The following is a 12,429-nucleotide window of genomic DNA, read 5'->3' as shown; positions in this document are numbered from 1 at the left end:
ACCTGGGCTTTGTTTTCTGTTAGGATGATTTTAGACAATGTTTTGAGTTTGAACTTTGTTAATTTAGCATGACACACTTGAGATTTCTTCATGTTATTGGGTGTATTGATATTTACTTGGTATTGCTGAACAATAGTCTGTAGTCTGGATGTTCGACAGTTTGTGTACCCCAACACCCATTGAAGGAAGTTTGGCAGTTGTGGAAAAAGTGCCTAAAATTTTTACATACCGGTTTTTGTATGAATTTAAGTTTTAATTTCACTTAGGAGTGAATTTCTGGGTCAGTGCATTGCTGGTAAGTTTGTTATAACTTTACAACAAATTGCTTATGATTTCCCAAAGTAGCTGTTCCAAGTTTGCATTTACAATAGCAGTTTATGAGAATCATGGTTGCTCTTTATCTTTGTCAGAACTTGTTATTGTTAGTATGATTCATTTCCATAATGATGGTGAACATCTTTTCCTGTGCTTATTTGCTGTCTTAGTCTGTGATGTTTTTCTTTTATTATTACACTTTTTGTTTTATATGTTTTATTATTGAGTTTTGAGAGTTATTTATATAGTATTGTGGGTACAACTCGTTTGTCAGGTACTTGATTTTTGCTTTCTTAGAGCTAACAACCTCCTCTTAATTACTTAATATGAAAAAGTTTACATTGGTTTCAACAATAGTGTTAGTTTTTAACTTTTCTAACCTCTTTTCCTTGTAAATTCAGTCATTTAGGGACAGCCACTGAGTTCTGTGTTCTATAACATAGAACCTCTGCCTCAGTTTTCCAGGACTGGAGTGTGGGATAAATGGCCTTGTTCTTTTGGAATGATCCTCTGATATAGTAGCAGGTGTTAGACAGGTACCTTGCCTCTCCTGACATGGAGTCTCCCTCCATGTATGATATAGGTAAGGGCAATTAGAGAACATAGGTTTCTCTGCTGTTTGTGCATTAGAGCTTCCATCCCATGAATGTGAGCTTGTAGAGCAAAGTAGCCCTAGCTGTCATTTGCACTTGCTTGGAATATAGCTTCTGCAGCATGTTGATGAGCTGGAGAAAGAAAGATTGACAGCCTGTTTCCTTAAAGGGAGATATCTAAACTTTAAAATGGGAACTTGGGCAAGAGGCAACTCCATGTGCAGATTTTCATAGTGATATAAAGTTTTCATCTCCTTTGGGTAAAAAGTATGATTGCTGGATCATATGATAGCAGTATGTGTAAGCTTTGTAAGAAACTGCCAAACTGTTTTCCATTGGCTGTACCATTTTTGCTTTCCCTAGGAATGAATGAGAGTTTCTGTTCCACAGCCTCGCCATTATTTGGTATGGTCAGTGTTTTTGATTTTGGCCTTTCTAAATAAGTATATAGCTTTAATTTGCATTTCCCTGATGACATGATGGAAAGCATCTTATGATTTTTTACCCTCTGTATCTCTTCTTTGGTGAGGTGTTTGTTAAGTTCTCTGGTGCATTTTTTATCAGGCTGTTTTCCCATGGTTGAGTTTCAAGAGTTCTTTGTGTGTTTTTTAAATACTATAAATGTGTTGTTTTTCTGACCAAAGTGCATTGATTTTTAAATCTTCTTAAGGTACTATGAAAAAAATATTCAAGAAAATAAAATACAAATGGGAAATGTAACCATTAGATTTGGTCTCCTTTGTACTAACCCTATGCTTAGTCTGGAAAACAAAGAAAATAACTTTGAAGTAAAATTAAAATGCTAACTAAAAAATTTGACCATAAATCTAAGTACATGCATTTCAAGGTTCCACTGCTAGGAATTTTGTTAAGATCAGTTTAATCATTAATAACATTATATAATAGAGCATAAGGAATACATGTCCAGGGTGTGATGCTTGCCCCTTACCCTCAGATTTATGTCAGAATAAAGGTGATAATTCTGCCAGGTCCCCGCAGTGCCCCCATCCCAATCCCTGGAAGCAAAGACTGTGCCCTGTCACACAACTTTGTACAAGTTGCAGTAAAACGAAGCCTAAGTTTTCTTACTTTTCTATCGGAAATGGTCAGTTATTTGATAAATACTCAAACACTTATGGGAATTCATTTCATGAGTTAGTTTACCAAACACATTGTGCTGGAACTGACCCCATGAAAAGTTCTTTTGGAATTTGGCCTACAATTTAATATTCTGGGAATTTAAAACCTTCAAGAGAAAAAGACGCGGGGAATCTCTAATCCAAGCATGTTGTAATTACTAAGGGATAGACATACTAAAAGTTTTGGTCACAGAAGGCATAAACTATAAACTAATAAAAGGGATATTCTTTTTGAGTAAAAACAAAAACTAGCTAATGCCCTTTTTTGTTTTGTGAGCACCGTAACTAAGATGAAGTTAGACTCAAGTTTACTGTCTACTCCTGTGACCCTCCCCCTCCAAAAAAAATATTAAAAATTTAATTTGTCTTATTACGTACTTTCTGGCCATTAATTGAGATGTAATTATACATCTCAATTACATTAATTGAGATGTAAAAAACGGGTTTTGATAGCAGCTATCAAAGCAGTATTTTCAAGCATTATTTAAAGGATGCTTTCAGGTTTAGAGTTAGCCTTCTTTGTCAAAAATCTTCACAGCTTCATCAAAAACTTCATCAACAGATTTAGAAGCATCTATTTTCTTGACTTTCCCCATTTCTTTATATGTCAATAATTGGCTTTGTTAACTGAAGATAGGTTTGAATTATCTTTTCCGAGCTGTTTCTGTTGTCATCATTCCTATCCACTACTTTTCCCCTCTCAAGACATCATTCAATACAGTTCTTATTATTACAGTCAAAAAAACAAAACAAAAGATACATTAGCCTTACTATCCATGTATGTATCCATGGTCTTTTTTTTTAAATAAACATTTTCTGCAGTTTGAAAATATGCCTCAGTGTATTTTTTTGCTTTGGTCATTTTCCCTGCTTGGTGTTCTCTGAGCTTCCTGAATCTATAGTCTATTGTCTCACATTAATTTGGGGGAAATTCTCATTCATTATTGTTCCAAATAATTCCTGTGCTCTCTTCCTTTATTTATCTTTTGATAGTATAGTATTTCTTTATCTTTTGTTAGGAGTAACACATTTGTTAAACCTTTGCTAGTTGTCCCACAGCCTTGGATATTATGTTCTTTTTTCCCCCATCTTCCCTTTTTAGGGGTTTTTGAGGATTTTTTTGATAAATCCTCTATCTCAGATACCGTTTCCTTAGCAGTATCTATCTAATCTACTGCGACTCTCATAATTTTTGTTATAGTGTTTTTGATCTTTAGCATTTCTACTTGAAATTGTTGGCCTTCTATATCTCTGTTTACATTGTTTTTCCATTCTTGTATGCTCTCTACTTTATATATTACATATCCTTAGCATATTAGTTGTACTTGTTTTAAATTTCCTGATGTGATAATTCCAACATCAGTGCCACATCTGTTTCTGATGCTTGCTGTGCCCCTTGCTTCTTTCTCTCTCTCTCTTTTTTTTTTTTATTTTGGTGTGCCTTGTAATTTTTTCTTGGTATCTCGACATGATACCATGTCGAGTTAAAAAGAACTGCTGTAAATAGGCCTTTAGTAATGGGGTAGCAAGGTGTTAGGGGAGGGAAAAGTGTTCTGTAGTCTTATGATTAGGTCTCAGTCTTTTTAGTTAGCCTATGCCTTTGCAAAGTGAATTGCATCAGAATTTCTCAGTTTTCTTCCTTCTAGGTTGGATAGGATGACTGGAGTGGGCTGGAATTATTTTTCTTACTTTCCGGATTGTTACGACCAGAATGCTCTGGGGTATTTAAAAATTGTTCTTTTTCCCATTCTTTGGCCAGAAGCTTGTGGAGCTTTTTCTCGGGTTAACATGTGGCAATATTACTGGGCCCCTAGAAGAAAGTCTTGGAGTATTGTGGGGCTCCTCGTTTGCCTGGGAGCCCTGGATGTTTAAATCTCAGGCATGTCTGCCGTGAACTTTTGTACCCTGACACTTGTTTCTAGGGTTGATTCTCTCCGTGAGTGTCTGCTTTGGTAATCTGTGACTTCTTGTGTTAGCCTTGCTCCTTCAAATTTTTTTGTAAAAACAAATATTTTAGTCAGTCCGTTCTCAGATGTGTTGTACGCAGTGATTAGCATATATAGTAGTGTCTTTTAACCACACATTTGGTTATCTTGAAATTATTATTATTATAATTTTATGATAATACTTGAAAAAGCAAGTTTTTCTCATTAAGTCTTGTTTTCTCTTAACTCTAGTTATTTTCATGAAAGGATATTAGATGTTTTTGGCTTTATTGAGAAAATGTCTGAAATTCATAAAAATGATTGTTGAAGATATGAAAATCCTCAGTGTTACAATACTTGTGTACAATCTGCTCTTCCTTTTGTGTAGTGTAATATTCTTATTTTACTTTGACTTTAAGGCAGTGTTCATTCCTAAGTGTATTTCATTCTAAACGTTGTCCCTTGGGAACTTTAACAAATAGTTCAAAGACATTCTTATTCCTTTGGAATCACGATGGAGTTTCCTGTTGTTCTTAGTTTTAAAGAATGTCCCCACTAATTCTGATGTGCTTATCTTAGCGGTTTCCAACCTTTTTGACACCAGGGACCGGTTTCGTGGATTTTTCCACGGATGGGGGGTGGGTTGGTGGGGTAGCAGTGGTCGCAGATGGTTCATGTGGTAATGTGAGCGATGGGGAGTGGCACGTGAAGCTTTGCTTGCTTTTCTGCTGCTCACCTCCTGCTGTATGGCCCTGTTCCTAACACGCCAAGGACTGTACTAGTTCACAGCCCGGCGGCTGGGGAGCCCTGGCTTATGTGACTTCCTATTTACCTTTTTGCCTTATGTGCCTTTTCTTATGTGCCTTTTTTTTAGGCTGACAGGAACTTCTTTATGTGATTCCAGACTTTTTTGCCTTTAGATGGTTAGGGAGTGTGGGAATAACCATCTTGGAATTATATTGAAGCTAGTAGCCCAAGATGATATTGATTATGTGAAAGAAAGCACCAGAAACAAGGGTTTATTACAGCTCAGGTTTTATCTTTCTGGAAAGTGTTGGATTTTGAGAAAATTCATTATAGTGTGTAAAAACAGACTTAGAAAATTTTCATGACATTTGGTTGATGAGGGAGATCAAGTGAATTAAAGTAAGTGCCAAGGTTTTACATTTTTCTAAGTGCAAGGATGAGATTTGATGATGGTTTATATACCTGGTCTCCTGTAGGTTATTTATTTTTCCATTATAATTATTATTTCCATAGGTGATTAACTTGGTAGGGCATAAACTTTAAATTGTTTGCTGTTTATATAACTGTTTGTGGAAAGGCAGGTATGATGGGCAGCTTGTATTAAAATATTAAAATCTGTGTTGTGGCTTTTTAAATAGGACATAATTGGACTAATAACTATTTTCCCTTTTTCAGCATTATCTGCTTATCAGAGATACTACAGTTTACAGTCTGACTACTGGAAGGTTAGTGCACCTTTGAATACCAATTTTGTTATTTTGGGGCAAATTATATGAAATACTAATTCTAAGTAAGGAACATGGAAAGGGGGAGAAAGGTATTTTGTGCCAGCTGTTTTGTGTGAAGTATATTGTTCGTAATTAGTATTTTTCTAATTAAAAAGACATTCTAAGTGTGATACTTTAATAACAAAATCAAGTAAAAAAAAATCTGTTCCTTTTTTAAAAGTGTGTAGCTGGGAATAGATGAAGGATGCATAATGGTGATTTTAAAGATGGGTGAATCAGGCTAAAAGGCTATGGTTGTATCTCTGAGGAGAATTAAAGTCATCCATGTTAGAAAATCTATCTAAGTAAGAATGGAGTGTAAGGATAAATTATCCACTGTTTTATCTTAATTTAAGCAGTAAAGTTTAACTAGCTAGCAGATTAATCTTTCAATGCATATGTGCTTTCAAATATGATACAGATAGCTAAATAATAGATTGCTTTTCAAAACAAATTTATCTTATAATAGGATATAACCTATAATATCCGTTCTATATATCACTTCTATGAGAATTAGTTATAGGTAGTGTTATGTTACCTGCAAAGAAATTTTAGGTTACCCAAGGAGTTTGAAAACCCATGTGTTGACCCCTAATGTAACTGAAATTGTTGCTGGCTTTTGTGAAGTACTTGGAGTGGAAAGAAACAGTTAAGTATGAAGGTTTATTTAATCCAGAAACATTCACATAAGTTTATTTAGATTTACTACTATTCTTTTTTTATAACAGTATTATAGAAGTATGATTCATCTACCATAGAATACACCCATTTGAAGGGTACAATTTAATTATTTTTAATATATTCACAAAGTTTGTGTATCCTTTACCACCTTTGATTTTAGACTATATAAAATATTTTTATCATACAATAATGAGAACAAGTATTCTCTCTCAGTCCCCCATGATCCCTTTCTTAAGAAAGTGTTCATTTACTTTGTGTTTCTGTATGTTTGTCTAGTCTGGACTCCTTTTTTCACTTAGTGTTTTCAAGGTTTGTGTCTGCTGTAGCATGTATCAGCAGTAGTACTTCATTCCTTTTTAGAACTATAAATTACAATTTATGGATATTAATTTTATTTATTCCGTCGGTTGATGGACATTTGCTGTCTCTCCTCCTTGGCTATGAATCATGCTGATCTGAGCATTTGTGTCCCTGTTTTTGTTTGAAGACATATTTTCATTCCTTTTGGAAGTATACCTCAGAGCTGAATTTTGCTGTGCTGTTAACTTTTTGATGATCTGTTAAACTAATTTCTAGAGTGATTCCACCATGTTACATTCTGACTCATTGTAGGAAGACCTAATTTTCTCCGTATTCTTGCCGACATTTGTTCTGTCTTTTCTAAATTCCACCATCCTAATGGGTGTAACATGTTTTCTCACTTTAGTTTTCATTTTCATTGCCCTTATGACTAACAGTGTTAAAACATCTTCTTGTTTGTTTGTTGGACATTGGTGTTTGTTTGTTTTGAGAAATGTCTATTCAGATTCTTTGCCCCTTTTAAATTGAGTTGCAATATTATTTATATATCTAGTTGACTTGCTGATGTTTTCTTATTCTCTAGGTTGTCTTTTTTTCATGTTTAATAGAGTTCTTTGAGGCACAAAAGTTTTGTTATGAATTCCCATATAGCTTTTTTTTTCTTTTGTTGCTTGTACCATATATCCAGTACCAATCCAAGTCATAAAGTTTTATCCACATTCTTCTTTTAAAGGTTTTGTAGTTTTAGCTCTAACTCTTATGTTCTTGATCATTTTAAGTTAATTTTTTTGTGTGTGGTGTAAGGTAAGGTTTCAACTTTATTGTTTTGCAGGTGGATATGTAGTTGTCCTAGCAGTGTTTGTTGAAAAGAAAATTCTTTCCCCAACTGGATGATCTTGACACTGTTGTCACCAGTCTTGGCCACAAATCTGTTGGTTTATTTCTAGACTTTCTGTTCAAAGAAACGGAAAACAGTTTATTTCTAAACTTTCGGTTCTGTTGATCTTTTATGCCTGTTTTTGTGTTGGTACCACACATGAAAAACTATTTTTTTTAAACTACTTGTATCTTTGAATGTAAATTTTGTCTTGTGGATAACATATAGTTGAACCATATTTTATTATAAATAGAATTATTTTCATAATTTCACTTTACTTTTAATTTTTAAAAAATATTTATTTATTTATTATTTGGCTGTGTCGGGTCTTAGTTGTGGCATGCAGGATCTTTCATTGTGGTGTGTGGGCTTCTCTTTGGTTGTGGAACGTAGGCTCCAGAGCGTGTGGGCTTCCTAGTTGCATCATGTGGGCTCCACAGTGTGTGGGCTCAGTAGTTCCAGGACGCAGGCTTAGTTGCCCCGCAGAATGTGGGATCTTAGTTCCCCGACTAGGGATCGAACCTGTGTCCCCTGCATTGGGAAGCAGACTCCCAACCACTGGATCACCAGGGAAGTTCATCACTTGACACTTATTTCTATCTTTTTAAACATTTATTTATTTAACTTATTTATTTTATTTTATTTATCTTCGTTGCTGCGCACGGGCTTTCTCTAGTTATGGCGAGCAGGGGCTACTCTCCCGTTGCAGTGCGTGGGGCTTCTCATTGCGGTGGCTTCTCTTGTTATGGAGCAGGGACTTTAGGCTTGCGGGCCTCAGTAGTTGAGGCTTACGGGCTCTAGAGCGCAGGCTCAGTAGTTGTGGCGCATGGGGTTAGTTGTTCCACTGCATGTGGAATCTTCCTGGACAAGGGCTCGAACCCATGTCCCCTGGCATTGGCAGGTGGATTCTTTTTTTTTTTTTTTTAACATCTTTATTGGGGTATAATTGCTTTACAATGCTGTGTTAGTTTCTGCTTTATAACAAAGTGAATCAGTTATACATATACATATGTTCCCATATCTCTTCCCTCTTGCATCTCCCTCCCTCCCACCCTCCCTATCCCACCCCTCTAGGCGGTCACAAAGCACCGAGCTGATCTCCCTGTGCTATGCGGCTGCTTCCCACTAGCTATCTACCTTACGTTTGGTAGTGTATATATGTCCATGCCTCTCTCTCGCTTTGTCACAGCTCACCCTTCCCCCTCCCCATATCCTCAAGTCCGTTCTCTAGTAGGTCTGTGTCTTTATTCCTGTCTTACGCCTAGGTTCTTCATGACATTTTTTTTTCTTACTTTCCATATACATGTGTTAGCATACGGTATTTGTCTTTCTCTTTCTGACTTCACTCTGTATGGCAGACTCTAGGTCTATCCACCTCATTACAAATAGCTCAATTTCATTTCTTTTTATGGCTGAGTAATATTCCATTGTATATATGTGCCACATCTTCTTTATCCATTCATCCGATGATGGGCACTTAGGTTGTTTCCATCTCCGGGCTATTGTAAATAGAGCAGCAGGTGGATTCTTAACTGCTGCGCTACCAGGGAAGCCCTCTTAGCTATCTTTTATCAAGTTGAAGTTTCTTTCTAATTTTATTCAGTTATGTTTTTTTAATCATGAAAAGGTGATGTGTTTGGTCAAATTTCTTTTTTTTTCTTGCGGTACACGGGCCTCTCACTGTTGTGGCCTCTCCCTTTGCCGAGCACAGGCTCCAGACGCGCAGGCTCAGTGGCTATGGCTCACGGGCCCAGCTGCTCCGCGGCATGTGGGATCTTCCCAGACAGGAGCACGAACCCGTGTCCCCTGCATCAGCAGGCGGACTCTCAACCAGTGCGCCACCAGGGAAGCCCCTGGTCAGATTTCTTTTCTGTGTCTATTGAGAATTTGATTCTTAGTTTGACTTACTGGTTATTCAGGAGTGTATTCTTTTTTTTTTTAAGATGTTGTTGTTAGGTGTTTATTTTATTTTGTTTTATTTTGTTTTATTTTATTATTATTATTTTTTGCGGTACGCTGGCCTCTCACTGTTGTGGCCTCTCCTGTTGCGGAGCTCAGGCTCCGGACGCGCAGGCTCAGCAGCCATGGCTCACGGGCCCAGCTGCTCCGCAGCATGTGGGAATCCTCCTGGACCAGGGCACGAACCTGTGTCCCCTGCATCGGCAGACGGACTCTCAACCACTGCGCCACCAGGGAAACCCTGGTAGGTGTTTATTAATTAATTTATTTATTTTTGCTGGGTTGGGTCTTCGTTTCTGTGTGAGGGCTTTCTCTAGTTGTGGCAAGTGGGGGCCACTCTTCATCATGGTGCGCTGGCCTCTCACTATCGCGGCCTCACTTGTTGCAGAGCACAGGCTCCAGGCGCGTAGGCCAGTAGTTGTGGCTCACAGGCCTACTTGCTTCGCGGCACGTGGGATCCTCCCAGACCAGGGCTCGAACCCGTGTCCCCTGCATTAGCAGGCAGATTGTCAACCACTGCGCGCCAGCAGGGAAGCCCAGGAATATATTCTTTAATTTCCACATTTTTTTTCTGATATTATTTTTAAAAATTTCATTTTGTTTTGTCCAAAGAACATACTTCATATTATTTCAATTCATCTTTTACTCAGATTTATTTTGCAGCATAATATTTGTTCTATCTTGGAGAATGTTTAATGTGTATGAGAGGAATATGTATATTCTGTTTTTATTTGAAGTATTCTCTAAATATTGGTTAAGTTTGGTGGGTTAAAGTTTTGTTTAAGCTATCTATTCCCTGTTTGTGTTCTTTCTCTCTGGTGATTCCATCTACATTGAATATGAGATAGAGCCTCCAGTTACTGATGAATTGCTTATTTTGGGGGTCATTTTTATAGGTTTTGTGTCATATGTTTTGTTGGATGCATGTATAAGAGTTGCTATGTAATTTTGGTGGATAAATTATTTTATTTAAATTTTTCTTCCAACTTTATGGAGACATAATTGACCTGTGCATGTATCACTATGTCTTTAAGGTGTATATAGCGTGTTGATGTGAAACATTTATACACAAAGCATTTGAAACTGTAGCGTTAGCTAACATTTCCATGTCACATAATTATTTTTATTGTCCTGCTTTATTTCTACTAACGTTCTTTTGGTTTTGAAGAATTTTGTTTGGTAGTAGTATAGCCATTCCAGAATTTTTATTTATTTGTTTAATTTTATTTTTGGCTGTGAGTCTTAATTGTGGCACGTGGGATCTTCGTTGAGGCACACATGATCGTTCGTTGAGGCGCTCAGGTTCTTTGTTGCAGTGGGGGGCTTCTCTCTAGTTGTGCTGTGTGGATTTTCTCTTTTCTAGTTGTGATGTGCAAGCTTCAGGGCGCCTGGGCTTTGTAGTTGTGGTGTGTGGGTTCCAAAGCGCATGGGCTCTGTAGTTTGCGGCACGCAGGCTCCCTAGGTGAGGTGCAGGAGCTCAGTAGTTATGGTGTGAGGGCTTACTTGCCCCGTGGCATGTGGGATCTTCATTCCCTGACCAGGGATTGAATCTGTGTCCCCTGCGTTGGAAGGTGGATTCTTTACCACTGGATCACCAGTGAAGTCCCCAGAAGTTTTGGGGTTTTTTCTGTGGTACGCGGGCCTCTCACCACTGTGGCCCCTCCCGTTGCGGAGCACAGGCTCCGGACACGCAGGCCCAGCGGCCATGGCCCACAGGCCCAACCGCTCTGCGGCATGTGGGATCCTCCCGGACCGGGGCATGAACCCGCGGACCCCCAACCACTGTGCCAGCAGGGAAGCCCTCCAGAATTTTTATAATCAGTGTTTTCATGATTCATTGCTTTTCATCTTTTTATTTACAGTCTGTGTTTTTCAATCTAAAGTATGTCTCCTGAAGACAGCATACAGTTGGATCTTTTAATTTTATCCAGTCTGATAATTTGTGCACTGATTATTTAATCCAATTTTGTCTAATGTTACTATTAAAATATTGCATATATATCTGACAATGTACTTCTTTTGTATGTCTCTTTTTCTTCTATTTTTGCTTTACTGCATGAAACAGATTTTTAAAATTAATTTCTTCAAGTATTTTCATTATATGTTTTTGAGTTATTTTCTTAATGGTTGCCCTAGTGCTTACCATGTATATATCAAGTTATATGACTTTACCTTGATTTATACTAAACTAGTTCCTATGAGATATAGAAATGATACTCTTAATATGACATTATGTACTTGCCTTCTTTTATTTGTTGGACCATCAGCAGTTAACATTGTTATGTATGTGTGTATGAACTATGTAGTAGTATGTTGTTATAGTATTAATTTATGTAATTTGTTGAGGTTTAAGAAAAAAAGATTGTATGTTTGGCTTTTGTATTTTAGCCTCTTAAATTCCCATATCTGTTTGTCTTCATTTGTTCTTGACCATCTTGAGTCTTTTCTGTAGTCCAGTATAGCTTTGTTCCCAGCTTAACTCATTGTTCTATCATTAAGTTATATTACTATATATTAATTGGCATAATAATAGTTATATGGAGAGCTGGTTTTTAAATCAGTTAGAAGGAAGGAAAGAAAAGAAATATGTATGTGGTCTGCTGTGTCCCATACCTGTATAATCAGATGTTAAACCACCCTCCCCGTACCCCTGTTTTTTGGCTTTGAAAACCTGACATGGACACTTGCTCTAAGCCTAAAGAACTTCACTAGAATTTGTTGTAATATTTATTGTAAGGTGGGTGTGTTTGAAGTGGATTCTTTCTCTCTTATAATCTACAAATATTTAGCTTTCATAGTTGAAAACTCTGCTAGGATAGAAGGTTCTTGGTTGGCAGTTTGTTTTCTTTGAGCACTTTGATTATGCTAGCCCACTGTCTTTCACCATCACAGTATCTGAGGAGAAATCGGCTTAATCTGATTTGGCTTTCTGTTTTGTTTTGTAAGAGAGTTTTTTTCTCTTGCTGCTTTCAGAATTTTCTCCTTGTGTTTGATCTTCAACATTTTCTACAGTGATCTGTCTCTGAATGTCTTTTCATTTATTCTTCTTGAGTTTTAGTTGTGCTTACTGACATACAGATAAAGTTTTTCCTGAAATTGGGAAGTTTTTAGCTGTTTACTATTGAA

The 12,429-nt window shown here is 37.1% G+C and overlaps 1 protein-coding gene across 7 annotated transcripts in view; it reads left to right on the top strand.

The window, feature by feature from the left end:
- LOC132419222 (lysine-specific demethylase 6A-like) overlaps positions 1 to 12,429 on the top strand; it is a 168,432-nt gene that overhangs the window by 43,624 nt on the left and 112,379 nt on the right. For all 7 annotated transcript variants that reach the window (XR_009518158.1, XM_060003217.1, XM_060003218.1 and 4 more), the window contains one exon: positions 5,395 to 5,444. Coding sequence is in view for 5 of the 7 variants with exons in the window: in XM_060003217.1 (XP_059859200.1) it covers positions 5,395 to 5,444 (50 nt within the window). In the remaining 2 variants the exon portion in view is untranslated. Of the gene's footprint in view, positions 1 to 5,394; positions 5,445 to 12,429 lie in introns of those variants that run through there.

The sequence above is a fragment of the Delphinus delphis genome, chromosome Y, assembly GCF_949987515.2.
Source record: "Delphinus delphis chromosome Y, mDelDel1.2, whole genome shotgun sequence".
In the NCBI taxonomy this organism is placed as follows: Eukaryota; Metazoa; Chordata; class Mammalia; order Artiodactyla; family Delphinidae; genus Delphinus; species Delphinus delphis.
Note: the sequence above shows the minus strand (reverse complement) of the source record. Positions and strands in the feature narration are given on the sequence as shown.